Source organism: Cricetulus griseus, chromosome 5, assembly GCF_003668045.3.
Source record: "Cricetulus griseus strain 17A/GY chromosome 5, alternate assembly CriGri-PICRH-1.0, whole genome shotgun sequence".
NCBI classification, from domain to species: Eukaryota; Metazoa; Chordata; class Mammalia; order Rodentia; family Cricetidae; genus Cricetulus; species Cricetulus griseus.
The window spans coordinates 116,580,451-116,603,610 of record NC_048598.1 but is presented as its reverse complement, the minus strand read 5'-3'; the positions used below and the strand labels follow the sequence as shown (position 1 = coordinate 116,603,610).

At 42.4% G+C, this 23,160-nt stretch overlaps 2 protein-coding genes across 6 annotated transcripts in view; one reads left to right on the top strand and one right to left on the bottom strand.

The window, feature by feature from the left end:
• The window catches only part of Tmed8 (transmembrane p24 trafficking protein family member 8), a 34,872-nt gene extending 27,578 nt beyond the window's left edge, over positions 1 to 7,294 (bottom strand). For 2 of the 3 annotated variants that reach the window (XM_035445149.1, XM_035445150.1), the window contains exon 1: positions 6,935 to 6,951. Coding sequence is in view for 1 of the 3 variants with exons in the window: in XM_027418613.2 (XP_027274414.1) it covers positions 6,935 to 7,052 (118 nt within the window). In the remaining 2 variants the exon portion in view is untranslated. Of the gene's footprint in view, positions 1 to 6,934 lie in introns of all 3 variants that reach the window. The other variant, XM_027418613.2, reaches the window with a different exon arrangement.
• On the top strand, positions 7,270 to 22,292 carry Samd15 (sterile alpha motif domain containing 15). Of its 3 annotated transcripts, XM_027418610.2 has the most exons (4): positions 7,270 to 9,172; positions 10,137 to 10,235; positions 19,045 to 19,293; positions 20,333 to 22,292. In XM_027418610.2, exons 1-4 carry the CDS (start codon positions 7,427 to 7,429, stop codon positions 20,342 to 20,344), a joined length of 2,106 nt encoding a protein of 701 aa, XP_027274411.1. In that variant the 5' UTR covers positions 7,270 to 7,426; the 3' UTR covers positions 20,345 to 22,292. The 3 variants fall into 3 exon arrangements, with proteins under 3 accessions (XP_027274411.1, XP_027274412.1, XP_027274413.1); XM_027418611.2 differs by lacking the exon at positions 19,045 to 19,293 and having other exon boundaries at positions 7,271 to 9,172; XM_027418612.2 differs by lacking the exons at positions 19,045 to 19,293; positions 20,333 to 22,292 and adding an exon at positions 15,966 to 16,423 and having other exon boundaries at positions 7,271 to 9,172.
• Positions 22,293 to 23,160: the final 868 nt, after the last annotated feature.

Here is a 23,160-nt window from a genome sequence, read left to right as displayed (position 1 = left end):
TGACACATTTAAAAAATCATTAATAAATAAAAATTATGAAAGTGTAAAGTGCTAGAAAGAGACAAAGCTCAGCAGTTAAGAGAACATACTGATCTCACAGAAGACCTGAATTCCCATATTGTGGTGAGGGGCTCAAAACTGCCTGTAACTCCAGTTCTAGGGCACCCCACACACTCTTCACCTCTGCAGGCATACACATGTACAAATTCACATTATTAAAAATAAAAATAAGCCAGGCGTTGATGGCTCACACCTTTAATCCCAGCACTTGGGAGGCAGAGGCAGGAAGATGTCAGTGAACTTGAGGCCAGCCTGGTCTACATAGCAAGTTCCACACTAGCCAGGGCTACATAGTAAGACTCTATCTCAAAATAAAACAAAATAAAATTTATTAAATCATTAAATGTACTATCAAAATAATTACTAATGGAATGATTTTGTTAGCAATGGTACATTATAAAAGTAGGTAACTGGTCATTTTATTTTTTAAAAGAAACTCTAACAAAAAAAAAAAATCCTAGCTGGGCATAGTGGCAAATGCCTTTAATCCCAGCACTCAAGAGGCAGAGGCAGGTGAAGCTCAAGTCCAGCCTGGTCTACATACTGAGTTCTAGAACAGTCAGAGCTACATAGTGAAATCCTGTCTTGAAAAAAAACAAAACCAACCAAACAAAAAAAAATCCTAATATATTTTTAATTAATAATGAATAATTTAAAACAATAAATGTAAGCTATAACATAGTTAATATTAATAAAGTTAATAATGAAAGCTATTGATAATCTCGATTTCATAAAAAAAATCTGAATTAAAAAAAAAAAAGATCTGTCCCTGATATGCAGAAAGACTCCAGTTTTAGAAAAGAAACACATGAAGACTTTCAAGCACACATTTGTATATGTCTTTTTTTCCCTGAACAGGTGAGATATTTTCTTGTTATTCAAAATTCAAACGAGGTAAAAGTATACCATGAAAGCTTCCTTCTATGTTAGTCCCATCTTGTCATAATACATTATTTATGATTTATTAAAGCTTGACTGAGGATTCAGAAAAGCAAAGTCAGCCACAAGCTTCAGAAGCCAGGCATACACCTTTAATCCCAGCAGCCAGAAGTTAGGAGGTGGTGGGTAGTACATAGCTTTAATTAATCCTAGGACTCAGAATGAAGAGGCAAACAGATCTCTGTGAGTCCAAGGCCACCCAGATCTACACAAGAGTGAATCAGTCTAAAAGAGAATTACAGCTGACATCTTTAATGCCAGCATTAGGGAAGTGTATAAGACAAGCAAGGTCTCAGAGAGGCATTCATTCCCCAGCCACGCTGAGAGGATACATACGGTCTAAGGCTTGGTAAGAGCTTGTGGAGACAGGATCAGCCCATTCAGCCTGAGGAAGAGGTAGGAAGCTACTGGCCAGCAGCTCTGCCTTTCTGATACTCAGTTTGAAGCTTGAACCCCAATATCAGTCTCTGGGTTTTGTTTTGTTTTGTTTTGCGTTACACCATCTCCAGAGGGAATGATAATATTGGGTTTTCTGTTGTCTTCCAGAGAGACTTTATGCACATAAAGGTAATGAAGGTAATGGGAATATCTGTGAGTACAGTGAAGGCTATAACATACATACACACGTGAACTTCACATTTCCTACACAAACCAGGACATCAGCCACTACTGCACATTTCATTTTTTTTTTCAGTCACATCTCAGATACCTTCCATAGCTGTACACAAAAATCTTTCTCATTCCTCTCTACAGCAAATATTTCATCTGATAAAAAACAAGTCATTAATTTACAAGTTCTCTACAGATAAACATCTTTTTTTCAAATCTTCACTCCAAAGGATGCTACAATAACCTGTGTCTACTTTTTTTTTTTTTTTTTTTTTTTTTTTTTTTTTTTTTTTGAGACAGGGTTTCTCTGTGGGACGGTCTTGGCTGTCCTGGAACTTACTTTGTAAACCAGACTGGCCTCGAACTCAATGAAATCCTCCTGCCTCTGCCTCCCAAGTGCTGAGACTAAAGGTGTGCACTGCCACCACCACCCAGCTGTGTCTACATTCTTAAACATGAATAAACCTGTAGAATAGACTGTGCAAAGAAATGGGCCAATGGAATATATGTTCTAATTCTGATGGACATAAGCAGAGCAATGGCTCTCAACCTGTGGGTAACGACCCCTTTGGGGACGAATGACCTTTTCATAAGGATTGCATATCAGATATCCTGCATATTAGATATTTACATTACAATCCATAACAGTAGCAAAATACAGTTACGAAATAGCAACAAAATAATTTCATGGTTGGGGGTCCCCACAACATGAGGAACTGCATTAAAGGGTGGCAGCATTAGCAAGGTTGAGAACCCCTGCTGTAGAGTGAGGCATGGATGTGTTCTGTGCACCTGCACCAACACAGTGAGTCATTTCCATCTCTCCGGATCGGTCAGGCTGCACAAATTTCATATATTAAGAATCACTACTCATAGCATCCTTTTTCAAGCAGCCTGATGTATGCAGGGAAAAAAGGAGAAGATATTTTTATTTTATTTTTTAAGTTTAAAGGAATACCCTAAATTATGCAAGAACTGCTGGTAAAAACAGCTTCCAACTGGATTGGGATAGGCAGGAAGTAAAAAGGGCAAAGAAAAACATAAGTTTATTTCCAGAAGTATAGTGTGGGAAGATGGAGTGCTGTTTGAGAGAGACAGGAAAAAAACAAGTATAAACATATCTATCCCTTTAGGTTTCTGAAATTTAAACCACTATGAAAAAGGAAAAGCCACTTTTTCAATAGTGCAGACTTTAATTGGCCCGTCAAATATAAGCTAATTCTCCATGTACTTCTAGAGAAAACAGGGCAGGTTTTACAAATTAGATGACAGCAGGGAAAGGAGTGTTTTCTTATTATTAGAAAATATGAAAATTAGAAATATATATATATATATATATATATATAGAGAGAGAGAGAGAGAGAGAGAGAGAGAGACGGTTTCTCTGTGGCTTTGGAAGCTGTCCTGGAACTAGCTCTTGTAGACCAGGCTGGTCTTGAACTCACAGAGATCTGCCTGCCTCTGCCTCCCAAGTGCTGGGATTAAAGGTGTGCATCACCACCGCCCGGCATGAATATATATTTGCTTATCTTTGTATGGTCATAAAAAATAAATCTATCAAGCTAGTAATACCACGAATAACATTAAGACTGAAATAAAAATTTTAAACAGTAAACAAATATATTGAAGTAAGGTATTCTTCAATGTAACAAGATTATTGCCATGGTTCCTAACTGGCCAAAATCTTGGAAACAATGCATGGAGGAGGAGCTGCAAAGTAACAATTTATGATTGATGACCTTGACAGCAAATCGAGGCACAAAATAGAAGCCTTCTTCAAATAATCTATATTTGACCATTTTCTTTAATTTTTTTGTTTTGTTTTGGCTTTGTTGTTGTTGTTGCTTTTGTTTTTGTTTTCAAGGCAAGGTTTCTCTAAGTAGTCTTTGGCTGTCCTGGAACTCACTCTGTAGACCAGGCTGGCCAAACTCACAACAGATTCACCTGCCTCCACCTCCTGAGCACTAGGATTAAAGGTGTGTGCCACCTAATATGGCTCTTGACCACTTTCAAAATACGATTTTCATCTCGGGTTACTGAGTGTGGCTCAGACGTTCTGATAAAGTTACAGATTTGAGCTCACTGTATATTTTGAAGTTTTCTTTACCAGAAAGCAGGTTTTCCCCAAAGTATATAAATATTAGGTCAAGGTTTCTTTAGAACTCATAAGACTTCCCCTTCACTAAACAGCTACAGAAATAATTATCTAGGCTTTCTTTTTTTCCACAGCAGAGGATCCAAAGGTAGATGATTCAGTTAGATTTGAGAGGCTCAAAGGAAAGCAGAGTAACTCAGTTATGTTTCAATCAAATCCAGTGACTGCACGGCCCGATTTCTCTTCATCACTTAAGACTGGGACTGAGTGGCTTTCTCATCGATCCTTCAGATAACACACATGTATTATACTACATGAACTAATGTAAGACATGGTAGCCAACTACTAACACTGTAAAAATACAACATCTGTGTATTATACTGCATGGACTGGACATGATAACCAGCTATCAACATTGTAAAAACACAACTATTTTTTAAAAGCCATAGGCAAACAAATTATTAGCATGTTGATATCAAGATCCGAATAGGAAATTTAAAAAAACAAAAAGTCTTTTTTAGCATAAACTTCCACCACTCTGTACTACCCAACAGGGAGTTACCGAATTTCAAATCCTAATGAACTTAACATGAAACCATCACAGACACCGATGACTTCCATCACAGCAGAAGGACATACTGCGCTGCTCTTGGTCCTACATTGGAACCGTAAACAAGTGCACCGGACCATTTCCAGTCCTCAGCATCAAATGCTTGGTCATGTACATCTAACTAAGTTCCTGCTGAGATCATAATAAACACTGCCCTTGATTTTCCCCCAGAGCTCTGTAGACTTAAAAAAATGACCGGCCTTTAAGTGATGTAACATGTATTCCTCAGAGAGTTTCATGATATAAGGAATGATTTCTCTCTCCTCCGGGGAACCGAAGAACCCAGGTGCCCCATATTTAAAAAAAAAAAAAAAACTATTAAAAACAATCACAGTCCCCAAGACACTAAGAATACCCCAACCACTAGAGACTTTCGGTTACACAAACATAAACCCTTCCTTTTACCAAAACCTGAGCAACGAATACAAAAGCTACATGTTAAGAAAGCAAGTTCTTGTTATTCTGGATGCTGACGAACTCCTGAAGGAATAAGGCACATTGAAATACTCAAACCCTCAATTCAATAACAAATGAATAGCTATTCATTTTTCCCTGCTGTTTTCTAAGAGGAGATGACAAAAAAATCTTTCCCTTTCATCCTTTCTTAGAATCTCTACTGCTAATTTGGCTCATTTTCTACTGGAAAGTAGGAACAAACACCTAATTTTGCTGTTTTAAGGTGTTACTCCAAGTCTATAAAACTCTGGTCCAAGCAGCATTCCCACTGAGCTTTGCAGCCACAGCTTAAGTCCAGGCCAGAGTTTCTCTCAAAAGCAGCATTTCTGACATCAGAAGCAGACCTTCACGGCAAGGGCTAGCCTGTGCACTGTAAGTCATTTTAGTTTGTCAGTGACTGTTGCCTCCAGCTCCGATAACCAAAAAACATTTCCAGATATTGCCAGATGTCTCCTGGGGTATCAAACTGCTCCTGGTTGAGCTTCATCACTCTCACCCAAGGAGCATCCTTGGTTATTCCAGGTATAATTGGATATTCAGTCAAATCCTTGCAATGAGACCCTCACCTTCAGAGTATTTGCAGAACTCCCGCCCAAAAAACATTTTAAAATACAAGGTGTTAAGAATACTCCAGGAATACATTACACACACACACACACACACACACACACACACACACACACACACACTCACTCACACACACACGTATAAGGAAATAAAAATTAACGTGCATGTAATTTATAAACATTGGCATATACGGGGTGCTTTGAGACACATACCTCACACCTCTATAAGGGCTCATTTGCTCAACCTTATAATCTTTCAGAAAGTATACTTGGAATTTCTTTCCCTTTTCTTTTTTGGTGATGCTAGGGTCTAACCCAGACCTCACAAAAGTAACTCTACCACTGAGCTACAGCCCATTAGATTTTTTATTACCAAAATATCAAATACATTATGATAATATCAAAACAAACAAACAAAAAACCACCAACGTGTGCATGAAGCTGTACCATGCGACAGGAGATATTTAGGATATATGTAGAAAAGCCACCACGTTGGAAGATACAGGAATACCTCTTCGGCAGATCTGGTAATTTAGCTGAGCAAAACCAGACTTTAGTCTCATCCTAGACAACTGCTTTGTACAGAGGGCATCTTGGGTTTCATATCAAGTACTTTAGTCACAGTGGTTCATACAATCCTCCCACCAGTGCTATGAGGCTCGGGTACTTTCAGTACCCACATCTTACAAATGAGCAAACTCAGACACGTTTAGAAGTTAAGCCACTTGTCCAAGGTCACTAAAAGCGAGAATCCACACTCCAGCCAAGCATCCAGGATCCACAGCGGTGCCTCGGTCACTGTACTTGAAGATGCATACTTTCAGATCTCGAAAACCAGTTACTTGCTACTTAGTGAGACCAGAGCTCTCCCTCCAGAGTATCCTTTTAGTTGCACGCCCCTTTGATGGTCACAAGGCTGAAAGAAAAGTGACAGCTTGGTAGACTGTCCCTTTTGTCTTTGGACAAATTAAGTAAATTCACAGGAAGGAACTTGTGTGGCCTGAAAGGGAAAGGGAGACACTGGCCCAACAGGAGGGTGGGTCTCAGAGAATGAGAGATCTCCAAAATTTCTACTGCTGCCTCTAGTTCCTGCCTGTGCTCCGACTGCGATGCTCCATCAAGACCTCAAAGCCTCCCAATTCTGGCTGCTCTCCATCTCTGCCACTCGGAAGGATGCAGGGGACCGCGGCTGGGCGCGGGGGGCCTACGGGCAAATGCTACAACAACGCGGGGGCTCTTACAGAGGAAGGCGGGCGGGCGCCCAGGAAGACGCCAGTAGGTGCGCGCCCAGAGGCGAGCCTGGGGGGGACAGAGGTGGGGTCGCGCGGGCAGCCAAAGGGGCGGGAGGTGAGCGCGGTGCTAGCCGAGGTGGGACATGGACCCCGTTGACGCCAAAGAGGTGCGGTGGCAGGAGCGGGACTGCCAACCCGTCTGAGCTGAGAAAGGAAGCGGGACGGGAACCAAGACATTTCGAAGCGGAGTAGAAAACGACCTCGCGCACAGCCGTTGTCCCCGTGGCAGTAGGGATCCGGGTCGCCCGAGGTACGCGGCCCCGAGCCGAGCGGCACCCACCATTCCAGAACCCCGGCCTTTGCGTACCTGAGACGGCCGCCTGGCTCCCCTCCACTCCCTGTCGGTCCCCGACGCCGCCCGCAGACCCTCGACGAGCCGCGGGGCTCCAGAAGGCCGGCCCCTCAGCCGCCTGCCGGTCCGACATCTGCAGCCCGCGCGGGGAGCTTCTCCGCAGCTACCCGCTTGCGGCTCCGGAAACAGCCGAAGGCGAAGCGAGCGCGGCAGCCGAGAGCCGAGCGGAGCCGAGCGCAGCCCAGAGCCGGAAGGAGCGGCGAGGTAGCGTGGGGGGAGCTGCCGGAGCTCTGGCCAGTGGAAGCTGGCGACGTGGACGCGCGGGGCGGGGGGAAGGGGAGGTTACTACGTGCTTTTGATCGCCTGTTTTTACGGCCGGCACTTGCAAGGCTCAACAAAATCTCAGGAAGATTCAGGAAGACATCGCCGGAAATCGTGGTATCCATAGAGACGCTGTCGGAAGTTGAGGTTGCTAGGAGGCCTTAGGCGCCGTCAACTGACTGCCTAATGGCTGAAGTCCCAGAAGATTATGTTTCTGGCCCAGATGAAAGCGAGAGCCTAGAGCCTGAAGGAACTAAATCTCCTAAATTGCATGATGCTAAATCAGACACCGCGGCAGAGGTAACCCCGGAGATTGACCAAGAGCCAGAGGAAGATGTCTTTGAAGAGGGGAAGCCAGGAAGTGCAGAAAATGTACTGCCAGAGTCAGCCAGGGCACCCGAAGAAATTCCCAAGGAGACCAACATGGACCTACCTAGCCAAATTGAAGCAGAGATAACGCAAGAGTTGAAGTTAGAGTCATCTAGGGGAGCAGGAGGAGAGGATTTGGAGGTCCCGGGGGATGAAAAACATGAGCCAGACCTACAACCACCAGGAGATGTACTTACAGAACCACTTCTAGAAACAGACACACAGCTACCAACAGAAACCATGGTTCCAGAGGCAACAAGCAGGGAGACAATAACAAAGTTACCAGAAAAGACTGGGCAGAAGGCTCCAGCGCAGTCGCCTAGGGAGGGAGATACAGAAACAGGTCCAGAACAAAACGCACCAGATTTTCCAAGTGACAAACCAAGAAAATCGGTTGAAGAGGAAGATCTAGCCCCATCAAAGATGACCGAGTCAGAAATTACAGCGAAGACACAAGGAGAGTCAGCTGAAGAGAAAAGCACTGAGCCGACTGAGGTGGCTACACCAGACTTGCCAGGCGAGATGCTAAGAAAATCTACTGAGGAAGCAGCTACTGAGCCCCCAGAAGAGGTTCGAATGAAGTCCATACAGCAACCTGAGCAGACTAAGCCAGAATTACCAGACACAAAACCAAGACTGTCAATTAAAGATAACTTTCCAGAGCTAATGAAAAAACTCATGCTGGATCTTTCTGATGAAGAATTTAAAGAACCATCTGAAAAAGCAAGTCTAGAGCTGTCGGAAAAGGCAACATCAAAGGAAACACGAAAAAGCTCTGTTGAAGAAAAGATTTCAGAGACACTGGAAGAGGCTGCTCTGGGACTACCAAAAGAGATAAAACCGGATGTTCAAGGGAAGACACAAGAAAAATCAGCTGAGGAGAAAGTTCCAGAACCATCAGAGGACAGGAAACCAACAGGTCAAAAAGAAAAGCCGGGAAAATCAAGTGAGAAGTCTAAATCAAAGGGAACATTAGTGGAGTCCAGTAAGGAAAAGGGTCCAGTGTTTCAAGGACAGACTGAAGCAGAATTGCCAAAGAAGAAACTAAAAATATCTAATGAAGAAACAGGTCAAATGCCACCACAGATGACCAAACCAGAACCAACCAAGGAGCCAAAGCTAGCAAATGAACCCAAACCAAGAGAGACCCCTACAGAACTTCCCAAGGAACACAGGCCAGAAACAAGCAAGTTTAAGTCTCCTGTGGGCATGGATAAGGAGGTATCCCCTGGATACCACAAAAAGATGCCAGAAAAAGAAACTAGCAAGACTAAAAATGAGTTTATGGTAGGATCTCCCGAAGAGAGTGTTGAGTCAGGTGGAGATTTTGAATCTCACAAACCCTTCAGAGAGACTCAACCAAATGTCTGTGAAGTGATTACAATGGTTCCTTCTTCAGAGTCTCTGGATTCAGTTAGTGAAAAAGTTGTAGATTTACCCCAGGGGTTGGGATGTAAAGAACCCAAGGTCAAAAAAAGTGCTAGACCACAATTTGAACACCTTAAGTGGAGCCCAGAGGAGGTTGCAGAGTGGATTGGTGAGCTAGGCTTTCCTCAGTACAAGGTATATGAAAACAATGGTTTTTTGAAGTCACATCCTCCAACCCTATTTTCTCCTCTCTACTGACATGCTCTCTTGCCTCTTTTTCACTAGAAATGCAGACACTTCCTAGGCTGTGGGGAAAGTAAATTTGGATTGTGTGTGTCTTTTTCTATATTGTGTGTGGGGTGGTAAAGACTGAACCTAGCTCATTAGCACATATTAAACCTATTTAGCCTATAACTGATATATATGTATAATACATATAGTATTTTAGAAAAAAGTTAGATTTGATTTTCCTATTCATCACAATTATCATTCTCTTCATTCCTTGCATAAAGGTGAAAAGGTGTGTGAAGTCCTCTTTTCATAGAAATCTATATTTTTAATACATTTAGGCAAAATCAGGCCTTTCTTTACTTTTGTCAAGATGACCTCCCTTACCCCAAATTTGTACTGTTAATCTTAATCTTAGCTGTCTGCCCAAATATGTCATATGTATCATGAACACTTTAGAGTATTAATGAATGTTAGCTATAAGCCTAAAATGGCTTTATCAAAAATAGAATGCACTTCTTAATTTATTGATGCCAACTATGGCATTAGGTTGCCACAAAACACAAGATCAGAAACCTTTTGTACTTAAAAATACCCTTGAGACTGAGCATGGTGACTCAAGTCTGTAATCCTAGCACTCAGGAGACAAGAAACAGGCGGATCACCATGGGTTGGAGGCCAGACTGGGTTGTAAACTGAGTTCCAGTTCAGCCTGAGCTAAAGAGTGATCCCTTTCTTTAGCCCTGCCTCCTTCCCCCCCAAAAAAGTCATAGGAAGAAAAATTAGTCACAACATGCAAAAGCAGATGGAAGCCACAGCATGAAATTTAATGCAGCACTTTCATTGTTTAAGGGGGAAAATGTGGTTTTGTCTCTCTTTTCTTCCAGTTGCAGTAGTTCATGTCTAAGTGCTGTTCTTCTTGTGCCAACAGGAGTGTTTTACAGAAAACTTCATCAGTGGTCCAAAACTCATCTATGTAAACTGCTGCAACCTGCCTCAGATGGGAATAACTGATTTTGAAGACATGAAGGTGAGCTGTAAATTAGTGTTCCTTGCTTACCCTGTTATGGTCCATGGTGTCATCAGACTCTCGTCCCCCAGGCTTACAGTGGTTGCTTCCTCCCTCTGTTCTGACCACAAAGGTAAGAGCTATCCCTTCCTCCGCTGTCACTGACACTGTCTGGTTTTCTTCATTGCTGCTCCCCAGACTTTTACTGCCTGTACCTAGCACACTGAAGTAGCTTCCTGCCTTCTGACTTTTAGCCTTTCTCGGGGAGCCTGCTAGACTCGAGGGTTCTGGGTTTTTTAGGAACCCTCTCCGATCCCCTCGGTGCAAGATAGCCCCAGCTCTTGGTTTAGGATTCCAGGCCCTCCCTAAGTTTGCTCCAGACACCATCTCTCCAGGCTGCCACTGTGCTGCATTCATCCTCTCCAGACTGCCAGGTCTGACTCACAGCCTCCTGTCCGCTAATACCCGTCTCCCTCTGTGTCTTTGCTCAGTCCCCATTCCCTTGTATTATGAACATGAACTTGATCATCCTTTAGAACCAGTTAGTTCCTCCTTATCATGGAAGAAAGTTGTTCTTGACCTTGCTGTGCCATAGTAACCTCTCTTCCAGGGCTCTCAGTAACATCTCTAGTCTTCGATACCCATTTGGTACTTAATGGAACATCACCTGTACTTTACCTACTTTGCAGCCTGGCTTTCAGACAAGTTACATAGGCCTCATCTATTGAGCACTGCTAGTCCATGCCCAGTCTTCTTGGCTTAAGCATTCCTTCCTTTTGTAGTGTTTTATGGCTTTCAAAGCATAGCGTACATAACTCCTCTGTAACCTTTGTTGTAGCACTTCCCCCAAACACAATAGGGTCTCTTTGGTATAGGAAGCCTGTGGTAGCTTCTAAATATGGTCTTCAGAATTAGATTTGGTTTCTTTAAAAGGGTCTTTTGAGACAAAGACTATCTATTTGGAATAGAATAATTTCTTAGGTTTCATACATTTATTTATTTATTTATTTTGTTTTTCAAGACAAAGTTTCTCTATGTAGGCCTGGCTGTCCTGGAACTTGCTCTGTAGCTCAGCCTGTCCTAGAACTTCAGAGATCTCTTGTCTCAAACTTCAGAGGTCCACCTGCCTCAGCCTTCCAAGTGTTGGGATTAAAGGTGTGAGCCACCACCACACAGCTCAGATTCAATTTTTTAAATGATAGATTCCTAGTCTCTGCCATTGTATGGTTTGAATAAGAGTGACCCCCATAGGCTAATAGATTTGAATGCTTAGTCATTAGATTAGAAAGTGGCATTATTTGAGAAGGATTAAGAGGTGTGGCATTGTAAGAGGAAGTGTGTCACTGGGGATGGGCTTTGAGGTTTCAAAACTCAAGCCAAGCTCGGTGCAGTCTCTCTCTGTTCTCTCTCTCTCTCTCTCTCTCTCTCTCTCTCTCTCTCCCTCTTCCTCCATCTCCCTCTCTCTCTCTCTCTCTCTGTCTCTATCTCTATCTTTCCCTCTCTCCTTCCCTCCCTTCCTTTCTCTCTCTCTCTCTCTCTCTCCCCTCTGCCTGATGCCTATAGATCTGGATGTAGAACTCTCAGCTACCTCTCCATACCCACCTCTTCCTGCATGCTGCCACCTTTCCCTCCATGATCATAATAGACTAAACCTCTTAACTGTAAGCAAGCCCCTAATTAAATGTTTTCTTTTTGTTTTGCTTTGCTTTTGCTTTTTGAAACGGGGTTTTTCTGTGTAGCCCTGGCTTGTCCTATAACTCACTCTATAGACCAAGTTGGCTTCAAACTCAAAGATCTGCCTGCCTCTGTTTCCCAAGTGCTAGGACTAAAGGTGTGCACCACCACAACCCAGCTAAATGTTTTGTTTTATAAGAGTTGCTGTGGTCACCAGGCGGTGATGGCATATGTCTTTAATCCCAGCACTCGGAAGGCAGAGGCAGGCAGATCTCTGTGAGTTCAGGGTCAGTCTGGTCTACAGATAAGGTTCCAGGACAGGCTCCAAAATTACACAGAGAAACACTGTCTCAGGAAAAGGAAAAAAAAAAAAGAGTGGTCATGGTGTCTCTTCACAAGAATAGAACAATGACTAAGACAATCCTCCAAATTATTAATTAAAATAAAGAATCTGGAATATGTTCCATATAATTCTTTATCAAGTCTTAGAACCATATTGCTCTGTAAACTATATGATCCAGAAAAGAAATATATACTTGTCAATATTCAAATCTTTCTACTGACAAGTAGAGAGTCTTTAAGCCATTAAAGCACAGAGTCCTAACTGAACATTCAACTCATTCATTCATTCAACTAATCAGTGTGCTTTGCTGAGGACTTACTATGTGGTAAACGCTATACACATGGATCTACCTGGGCTAGAGAGATGACTCAGAGGTTAGAACACATGGATCTACCTAATTCTCAGAAGAGAAAGCCTAGTCCCACAGAGATGGAGCAGCTTGCAAAAGAACATTCACATAGGCTTAAGATCAGAATGTAAATGCTTTCTGGGACTCATGTTCAGCCTTGCTAAATGAATATTCTCTTTTTAAAGACTTTTTATTTATTATGTACACAGTGTTCTGCCTGCATGTATGCCTGCAGACCAGAAGAGGGCACCAGATCTTATTACAGATGGTTGTGAATCACCATGTGGGTGCTGGGAATTGAACTCAATCCCTCTGGAAGAGCAGCCAGTGCTGGAGCCATCTCTCCAGTCCTCTAAATGAATATTCTAATTACCACAAACTTCCAGGTACATAACATAGACAAACCCTTTTACCATATATGGCATTTCCAACCATGCCTTCACATGGCTGCCAAGGGCTACAAGGTCAAACTCCTATTCTTTTTATGTTAAAAGAATGATACCATTCTTCTTTGTGATTACAACATCAACTTAAAGTCTACTGAATTCTGTTACAGGATATTTGATCATGCTGTGAACCCTGGGATTGCATTATTTACTAGAAAAACCTGTTTCTAGTTGTTGTGTGGCTCAGCCCTGGCACACACCTTTAATCTAAGAGCTTTCTGCTTGAATAATGTAATCAGGATTAAATAATGTCAACCATAATATAAACAGGATTTAAAAAGCAACCAGTTGACAGAAAAAAAAAACATAGAGAGTAAGAGGGAGTCAAGAAGACAGATAGAGGAACCCACAGGAAGTGGAAGAGAGGAACATTCAGTTTGAGGAGTTTTGTAGGAAACAGCGTAGGAGAAAGCTGTTCTCGGGACATTGGGTGAGGAGGAAGGTCAGAGCTGCCCACTGAGCTAGCAGGCTTTCACCTCAGCATCTAGCTCCTGAGTCCTGCAATCAAAACCCTGCAACATCTAAGTATGAAGACTTTCAGCTCTTCATCATAAGAAAACATTTTTAGGAGTCCACCAAAGTCACGTTGCTCACTAATTCTAATTCTAATTCTTTCTAATTCCAAAGGAATAATATCCATGGGCTGTAGTCAAAATCCTGATCATGGTTGGTTTTTCTGCTGTACAAGAAACAAGAGGTCTTAAAAATCTAATGAAATACACCAATGTCGATGACAAGCCTACTGGCAATCTTTATATCTCAAGAAATTTTTTAAATTTATTTTTAGATGTGTTGGCGTTTTACATACATGTATATCTGTATGAGCATGTAGGGTCCCCTGCAACTGGAGTTACAGACAGTTGTAAGCTGTCGTGTGGGTGGTGGAAATTGAAAGAACAGCCTGTGCTCTTAACCACTGAACCATCTCTCCAGCCCCTCAAGAAGTTTTAATAAGCAAACTTTGGCATACTTGTGTAACTCATCAGGAAAATGTGACTTCTCCTTGAGGTCACTAGAGTAACATGAAGCTCAAGTCATTCAGTAGTTGCATAAGGTTTATTTGACTTGTAGGAATAGCCAAAGAGCTAACCTCAGACACACATTAACTTCCTAGAGACCACACATTAATTTTTTTTGAATTTTTGAAGGGTTGTTCTTTTCTGAGACACTGTCTGGGCTGGCCTGAGACTCACAGGCTCATGGTAATCCCTCTGCCTACTTTCACAAGTGCTAGGATTATAAGCATTATCTACCACAGATGGCATAAATGGTCAACTCTAGCCAACTTCCTCACTAATAGACAGACCTGTGTGTTTCTTGCTTGCTTGATTTGGTTTTGCAGTGCTGGGACTCTGGATTCAAGGACTTGAGCATGCCAAGCAATCACCCTACTGCTAAGCTATGCTTCCAGCCCCAACATGAAACACTTGTAATTCACTGCTGTGATTACAGCAACTCCTCCATCCACAGTTTCCCCCAGAGCAGCACTTACATCCGTCTTGTTTATTCTCAGGATAGGTTAGGCAAAAGAACAGTGCACTTGCCTCTGTCCTCTCTCTTGGAAAATGATTCCCCAAGAAAGATGTGATGGTGCTGCTCAGCTATTCAGAAGGCTAAGGAAGGAGGATCACATGTTCAAAGCCAGCCTGGGTGATTTAGTGAGACCCTGTCTCAAAACAAAACTAAAAGGGAGGTACACAGTAGTAGGATGTCTGTGAAGCCCTGGGTTCAATCTCCAGTCCTGAATGAACAATAAGAAAAAAGGATCTCAAAATATAAGAACTAGGTGACAATGATTTGGGGAATAATATAAGTGAATTGCTTATTTAGAACAAATTATTTATGATTCTAAAGTATAACCTTGAACCAGGAATTGTGAATGGCTATAATCAAGCATGGTGGTTTATGCCTGAAATTCCAACACTAGAGAGTCTAAGTAAGGCAGGATGTTGATGAGTTCAAGGCTATCCTGGGATACATAGAGTTTAAAGTAAACTGACTCTTATGGTGAGACCCTGTGTCATTACAATCAATCAATCAAAACACAGCCTCCCTTATAAACTTCATGCTGTCTCAGCAGTTTGATATATCTGCCTTACTGCAAACTATGTAAGCAGTACAGATTCACAGAAACATACCAGTGATTTTTGACGTGTGTGTGTGTGTGTGTGTGTGTGTGTGTGTGTGTGTGTGTTTGCCTGTGAATGTCAGAAGAAAGCATCAGATCTCCTGGAGCTGGAATTGCAGGTGCTGTGAGCCACCCAACATAGGTGCTGGGAGACTCATCTCTCCTACCCTTTCTTCTACTCGTTCTTGAAAAGATTCTGTTTTATTTATAATCCTATGTGTGCACATGAGTGTGTGCACCCTTAGGGGCCAGAGGCTTCGGATTCCACTGAAGCTAAAGTTACAGGCCGTCATGAGCCTCTGGTGTGGCTACTGGGAATTCAGCTCTGATTCTGTAACTGCTGACTCATCTCTCCAGCCCCACACAAATGCTTATACCAGCTTCTAATGCCAACATCTTATGCAATTATAGGGTGTGTTTAAATTAAATTAAATAACCGATCTTACTGAAATTCTGAAGTTGTTTACACTGACGTCTCTCTTTTAAGATCTTGGCCATTGTGATGTACTATAGCTGGTCTCATCCAGTATGGGATATTTTTCTGATCTATTTTTCATAACCTTGAAGCTTTTGAAGGTTAGTGATCAGGTATTTTGTAAATTCCCTTCTATTTTAGTTACTCTAATCTCACTCCTATGAGACTAAAGTTGTGGGTAGGGAAGGGCTATTACAGAGGCCACGAGTTCTTATCTGATTTGAGGACATGGTGTCAAGGATTTATTACTGGAAACATGAAAACACCACTTGAAGGTGGTGTCAGCCAGGCTTTCTCCATGTAGAGTCACTATTTCCTTGTATATTCTGCTTTTAGAAATGAAGTACTAAGTCTAGCTTGCATTCACCGGGAAGAGAATTCAGCTCCACCTCCTGGACAGAAGAATATTGAAAATGTATGAGCTCATAGTAAAACTACAACAATGACAAATATGTTGGCAAATATATGGTGTTTGTCTGTTTGTTGGTTGGTTTCTGTCTGTTTTTGGAGAAAGGGTTTCTCTGTGTAACAAACAGCCCTGGCTGTCCTGGAACTCACTTTGTAGACCAGGCTGGCCTTGAAATCACAGAGATCCACCTGCCTCTGCCTATCCAGTACTAGGAATAAAGGCATGCACCACCACCACCCGGCAAGATATTATGATATGAAGCTGTGTAAATGTCCTGCTCCTCCTTGGGACTTTGTCCACTGATTTCTGTAGTTGGCTGGAATTCTTCCATGGAAAAGTCTTTAACAGTTCCTTTTCCCTCGATTAAAAAATCCATTTCATCATCTACATCAGTTTGGACTCATGGTCAGTTATTGTTTGGATTAGAACCCAGTACTATTGTTGTTTGCTTTGTTGCTCAAAAATTCCCATCTTTGATAACTGGGTACATGTTTAGATTGAGTCTCGTCTTCGACATGATCTCACCTCCTCATTAAGTGTCTCCTCTTTCTGGACTACTACAGGAAGCTTCGAGCTCATTTTGCATTTTCCTTCTTGCAGCTCTAGAATTAACCACGTCTCCACAAAGCCCTGGTTATTTTTATCAGAGAATATTTAGTGTGGGCACCTGGTTATGCATGTTACTACTGAAGTGTCATCTCCCAAGGAGTCTCAGACCCATTACACAAATGTCTATTTTGATATCTACCTATATTTGAGATTCCAAGCCCTGTTGCTTATTTATAACTTTCTATGATAGTGAGAAACTTGGCTCTTTCCATATATATACACGTGTAACTTTTTTTAAAGTTTTTTTTATTTAAAAGTTTTTTTTCATTTTACATACCAACCACAGTTCCTCCTCCCCTTCTCCCACTCTCTCCTCCTTCCCCCAACCCAACACACCCCTCCACTCCTCAGAAAGATTAAAGCCTCCCATGGGGAGTCAACAAAGTCTGGCATATCAAGTTGAGACAGAACCAAGTCCCTCCCCCTTGAATGAAAGCTGAGAAAGATAACCCTCAATAGGGAATAGGCTCCAAAAAGCCAGTTCAAGAATGTGTTACTTTAAGAGACAATTTTACCGTATAAAGCACAATGTTTGTGTTCACTTGGTTTGTCTTTAAGATTTAACAGTATTGGGCTGGAGAGATGGCTCAGTGGGTTAAGAGCACAGGCTACTCTTCCAGAGGTCCTATGTAGGGTTCTTGCCGGTGAACCTGTAATGGTGGCCACACCCCTTTGGGCATGGCTTCGGGTGGCCAGAAGCAGAAAGAAGGAAGCTTGAGGCAAGGCTTCTTTTTGCACAGTCCTTTCTCTTGGGTTAGCCGATCCATTAGGAAGGCCAGAGAAACACTCCTGCGGCTCTTTGCATTTATCTGTGTATGTGTTCCCCAATAAACACCCATTTCTCACTTATCTCTGGTCTAGTGAAATCATTACACCCACACCTTCAGTCCTGAGTTCAGTTCCCAGTACATGGTGGCTCACAATGATCTGATGCCCTCTTCTTATAAAGCTGTACATGCAGATAGAGCGTGCGCGCGCACACACACACACACACACACACACACACACACACACACATATATATAAAATCTTTAAAAAAGACTTAACAGTATCTAATACAAAATTAAAGTAACTTACATTAGCCTCTTCCTTCCTACCCACTTCAGAGTAATTAATTATACCTTAAGTTTATAATTATCCTCACCTATATTCCATCCTATTCACCCAACGCTCTACGATGGGGACATCCTTCTGTGTATGTTTATCTTTTGGTTGTTGAATAAAGCACTGTTTGGCCAATGAGGCAGCAAGTTAGGCGGGACTAGGAGTCAAGGAGGATTCTGGGAAATGTAGTAAAGTCTTGTGATACAGTCAGGAAGTGACATAGCAGGCAGACTCAGAATATAAGCAGGGACAGGCAGGAAGTGGCTCTCTTCCCCTCTCTGTGGAGCCGCCATGTGATCCCAGGAAGACAGGAGAATTCTGCCAGAGTCCTCTATAAGATAAGTCTTATAAAATATAAAGATTAGTAGTTATGGTTGATAATTAATACTGAGTTAGCCGGGCGGAGGTGGCGCACGCCTTTAATCCCAGCACTTGGGAGACAGAGGCAGGCGCATCTCTTTGAGTTCGATACTAGCCTGGTCTACAAGAGCTAGTTCAGGACAGTCTCCAAAGCCACAGAAAAACCCTGTCTCGAAAAACCAAAAAAAAAGACTGACTTAGCATATAAGAAATCCTAGTCATTGACCAGCAGCTTTGTAATTAATATAAATCTCTGTATGTTTCTTGGGGCGCCCATGTGGTTGCCGGGCTTCGGCTTGGCGGAAAGATTTATCGTTACACTCTACTTTTCAAAGTGTCATACAGTAAAGTCATTCTTTGTTGTGTGCAAGTCTGTGGATGTTAAACACTTAGAGAATCATATAAAACAGTTCCCTTGAATTCAAACTTCTGGGTTCCCGTCACTGTCAGCCATCCTTATATTCTGACTCTTGGCAATCATCTATTTGTCCCTGTTAATTTTGTCTTTTCCAAAACACTGCATAAATGGAAAGCTGGGTGTGGCTCACACATGCAGCCCCAGCACTCAGAGGATTCAGCACTTAAGAACTTAGTTTTAGCTGGGTGTGGTGGTACATAGCTTTAATTCCAGCACTCGGGAGGCAGAGGCTGGTGGATCTCTGTGAGTTCGAGGCCAGCCTGGTCTCCAAATTGAGTTCCAGGACAACCAGGTCTACACAGACACCCTGTGTAGACGCTAAGGGGATGCAGGTGGAGTGGGGGGAAGAGGAGTTATATTGGGCCAGTTTAGTAAGCCCAACTTTTGTCACTCCAGTCTGATGCTGAAATAATTTAAGTAATTAGCATTCGAGAGACATGGAGACACTGAATAAAGGTTTGATTTCCTTGTATTTTCAAGTAAGTCTCACTAAAAATACTACCCTTTCATTTCAGACAATATCTCGCCATACTCGAGAACTTCTAGGAATCGAAGAGCCGCTGTTCAGCCGCAGCATCAGCCTTCCCTACAGGGACAATATAGGCTTGTTCTTAGAGCAGAAGGGTCACAGTGGGGTCCAGTCTGCCTCCCTGACCTTTTCTGAATTTGTTAAAGCAGCAGGATTGCCGGACTGTGGTCTGGAGATAGACGACATAGAAAAAGATATGTCCTCACTGCTAGACAGCTGCCAGGAAGAAAACGAGGTATTGCTGCAAGATGACCACTTGGGGAAAGAGTGAGGTGCTGTTGGACAAGGAGCAGCAGAGAAAACTATTTCACTCAGCTCGAAAGAGCAAATGAGATTAGTTGAGGCAAGAGGCATGGTCATTTTCCATTTTCTCCTTTTCATGAAAGGTGGAAGTTAGGACTGCTGGCTCCAGTCTTAAGTCTTCCCTGACTCTCAGCATCTTCTCTCTGATAAAGCTAGCAATAGTTAATTTCCAACATAATTTTCAGAATTTGTGTTGAATAAACCTAGTGATAGGATTTATTAGGGAAATTATAATTGGAAAAAAGTCTCAGCAATGTAAAGTCCCTCTAATCCTACAACTAGGCATATGAAGGCAGGAGGATCATGAATCTGAGGCCAGCCTGAGATGTAACAGGTCCCAGGAAGCCACATAAATAAAATGGTTTTAAAAAATCTCTTGCAGGGATTCTGTGATGCTGCTTATAAGAGGGGGTGGGGCTTTGCAGTGATACTGATTTGGAGTCACCCACACCCCTGTATGTTGAACAGCTAGCTGATGATCCCTGGCCTACTGAAGATAGAGGGGATGGAGAGCCGGCTCAGCAGTTCAGAGTGCTGACTATGCCTGTGGAAGGACCCTGGTTTAGTTGCCAGCACCCGGTTACAGCCACCTGAAACTCCACTGCCAAGGGACTCAAAAAAGACCAACTTCTGGTGTCCAATGAGCATCTGACAAATGTGCTCACAAACTCATGCAAGCAAGCACGCTTACACAGTAAACAAGATATTTATTTGTTTACTTATTTATTTGGTTTTTTTTTTTTTTTTGAGACAGGGTTTCTCTGTGTAGCCCTGGCCGTTCTGGAACTCACTCTGTAGACCAGGCTGGCCTCAAACTCAGAGATACACCTGCTTCTGCCTCTCGGGTGCTGAGATTAAAGGAGTGCACCACCACTGCTTACCTAGACTTTTTATTTAAAATGGAGCTTAAAACAGTCCCCAAATATCAGTCAACTTCCAGAGTGTTGTTTTGTTTTGTTTTGTCTCCCCAGTTTACCATCTGACCCAAAGGAAGAAGCAATGGAGCCAGAAACATGAACCAGGTAACTAGTGACATCAGTGAAAGAACGGAAGGCTTGATGGCAGTGAAAATAAGAGCTTCAGGAAGGAAGAACAGAGCCGGGGCCTGAGAAAGCCCTGCATATTCAGAGTGGGAAAGAAGATGAGAACAACCACAGGATTCTGAGTGTCTCTGCAGTCTTCCATTTGTTTACACTGGAGTGGATAAAATAGTACAAGTATATAGACAAGTGACAGAAGAGCCCGAGAAACATCTTCATTGCAGCCTTGCTCAGAGAGAGTCCTTTCTAGACCAGGTGGAAAGAATCAAGGATGTGCACACATTCAAATCAGCCAAGCCAGGTTTAGAACAGACGGGAAAAGCACAAAAGGCTTAATCATGCACTCTGACAGAAAGGGCAACTGAGGAAAATTAATCCTCCACTTTCACATCTGTAAGAAATGACTGAAGAGGGCTGGATAGATGGCTCAGAGGTTAAGAGCACCGGCTGATATTCCAGAGGTTCTGAGTTCAATTCCCAGCACCAACATGGCAGCTCACAACTGTAATTCCAGTTCCAGGGTACCCAGCACACATCCATGGCAAGACACTAATGCACATGAGACAGACAGACAGACAGAGAATCACACACACACACAAACACACACACACACACACACACACACACACACACACACACACACAGAGAGAGAGAGAACAATAGGAACCAAAATATTACCACATGGAAGTTTGTGTAAGACATACCCTATGTCTTGGAAGAAACCACGTGACTGAAGGGAAAAAAGACAGCATTTCTACACTTTCTACCATGAAACAAAACGATGCAGGCACCTAGAAGCCATCACATGATATTTGCAGTGCTTGTAACTATAAACACAGAAAGCCTGAATTAGGAAATGCCAGATATTCTCCACGTGGTGACAGAATATCAGAAATGTGTCTAGATGACGGATTAAGGACAGCAAGACAAAGCTACAGCAATGTAGTAACCTGTCGCACAAAGCCTGGCCATGGAGAAAGCTGAAATTCATCTTTACAAGGAGCAGATGTCTGCCAGTGTTCCATCATGCAGTGGTGGGAAGACTCAGAAGACCTATCACTCCCCGGGGATTCATATGATTGTTGGGGGCTGCTCTGACAACCCCACCCCTCCATGAGGGTCCATAGGCATTAATATTTACTGGGGAAGGAGGGACAGTTCCTTCAGTGATATAGCCACAAATAAGCTGTCCATGTTCCATAATTAGCCGCTCACCCATGCTTTTGTAAATAATCCTAATTAAACTTCATTAGTTCACTAAAGAAAAAAAAGAGCTATTTTATTCTTGGATGAGCATGCAACTGGTACACAGCACAGATAAGACTGCTAAAGAACTTGCCAAGCCAGAGACCTCACTTTCAAATAGGCAGGCACAATCATTTACTTACAGGTGAACTATCTGTATCCAAATGGAGAGAAATGGCTTTTTTTTTTATTAAGTGGAAGGAAAGTTCTTGATGACAAGAAATTACCACTTGACACTACCCCCCTAGGTCAGTGGTCCTCAACCTTCCTAATGCTACAACACTTTAATACAGTTCCACATGTGGTGACTCCAGAACCACAAAATTATCTTCATTGCTACTTCAGAACTGTGATTTTGCTACTGTTATGAATCATAATGTAGATATATGTGTTTACTGCACACCTGAATGGAACAAGCTAACATTCGTGCTATGTGTCTGTGTTGATGACAAACCAACTTTCCCCCAACATTGGAGTAGGAAGTTTTATCACAAACTGTCATAAATAAGTAAATAAGCAAATAAAAAGAAAGTATTCTAGAACCATTGAATTTACTTAGTGCATGACTATGTAAAACAACAAAATGTAAATGGTTACTATAAGACCATAGTGATTTCCATGGATTGTGCCCAGTTTTGCACAAAAGCCCCTGAGCATTCCATAAACATGGTTCTACCCAGTGGCAAAGCTGGGAACTTCATTTCTCAGCTTGGTGGGATCACTGCTTTTGTTTTTAGCTCTATTATAATTGACAAAAAAAGTGTAAAGCAAGAAGCAAGTGTACAACATAGAAATAAGATCAATATTTTGCAAATCCTTTTCAAGGATTTAATGTAAGTACCAGATTTGAGTGTGCTTTTTTTGTTTGTATCTGTCTAAGACAGGGTCTCACCACCCATGGCCCAAGACTGGCCAACTTCTGCTGCAGACTCCTGGTACTGGTACTCTGTGTCACTCTGTTTTGTTGTTTGTTTTTGTTTTTGTTTTGAGTTTTTCAAGACAGGCTTTCTCTAGCTGTCCTGGAACTCGATATTTTGGAACCAGGCTGGCCTTGAACTCACCTCTGCCTCCTGAGTTCAGGGATTAAGGGCATGCACCACCACCACCTAGCTTTTTTGTTTGTTTGTTTGTTTGTTTTTTATTGTTAGTGGTGGTGCTGGTTGGTTGTTTGGGGGTTTTTTTTGGGGGGGCGCTTTTGGCCAGGGCATGGTCTCCTATATCCCAGGCTGGCCTCAAATTCACTGTGTAGCCAAGGACAACCTTCAATGTCTGATCCTCCTGCCTCTAAGTGCTGGGATTGAAAGCAGGTGCCACCTCACAAAATTTATGGGGTGCTTATGACTGAACACACAGTTCTGTGCATCCTAGGCTAGCACCCTGACAGCTAAGCTACATCTTTACCAGTAATGTTTTTATGGTTTTATGGATTTAAGTTGTTTAAATGGGAATAGCTTTAAATAGCCATCCTACAATAGTCATATATAACTAAAACAAGCAAGAATTAATCATATTTC

What these genes read in the sequence shown, in the direction of transcription:
- Samd15 (XM_027418610.2), top strand. Translation starts at nt 7,427, where the DNA reads ATGGCTGAAGTCCCAGAAGATTATGTTTCTGGCCCAGATGAAAGCGAG. An exon ending in TAGGCTTTCCTCAGTACAAG is followed by an intron (nt 9,173 to 10,136) that starts GTATATGAAAAC and finishes TTGTGCCAACAG; the next exon opens with GAGTGTTTTACAGAAAACTT. An exon ending in CTGATTTTGAAGACATGAAG is followed by an intron (nt 10,236 to 19,044) that starts GTGAGCTGTAAA and finishes CTTTCATTTCAG; the next exon opens with ACAATATCTCGCCATACTCG.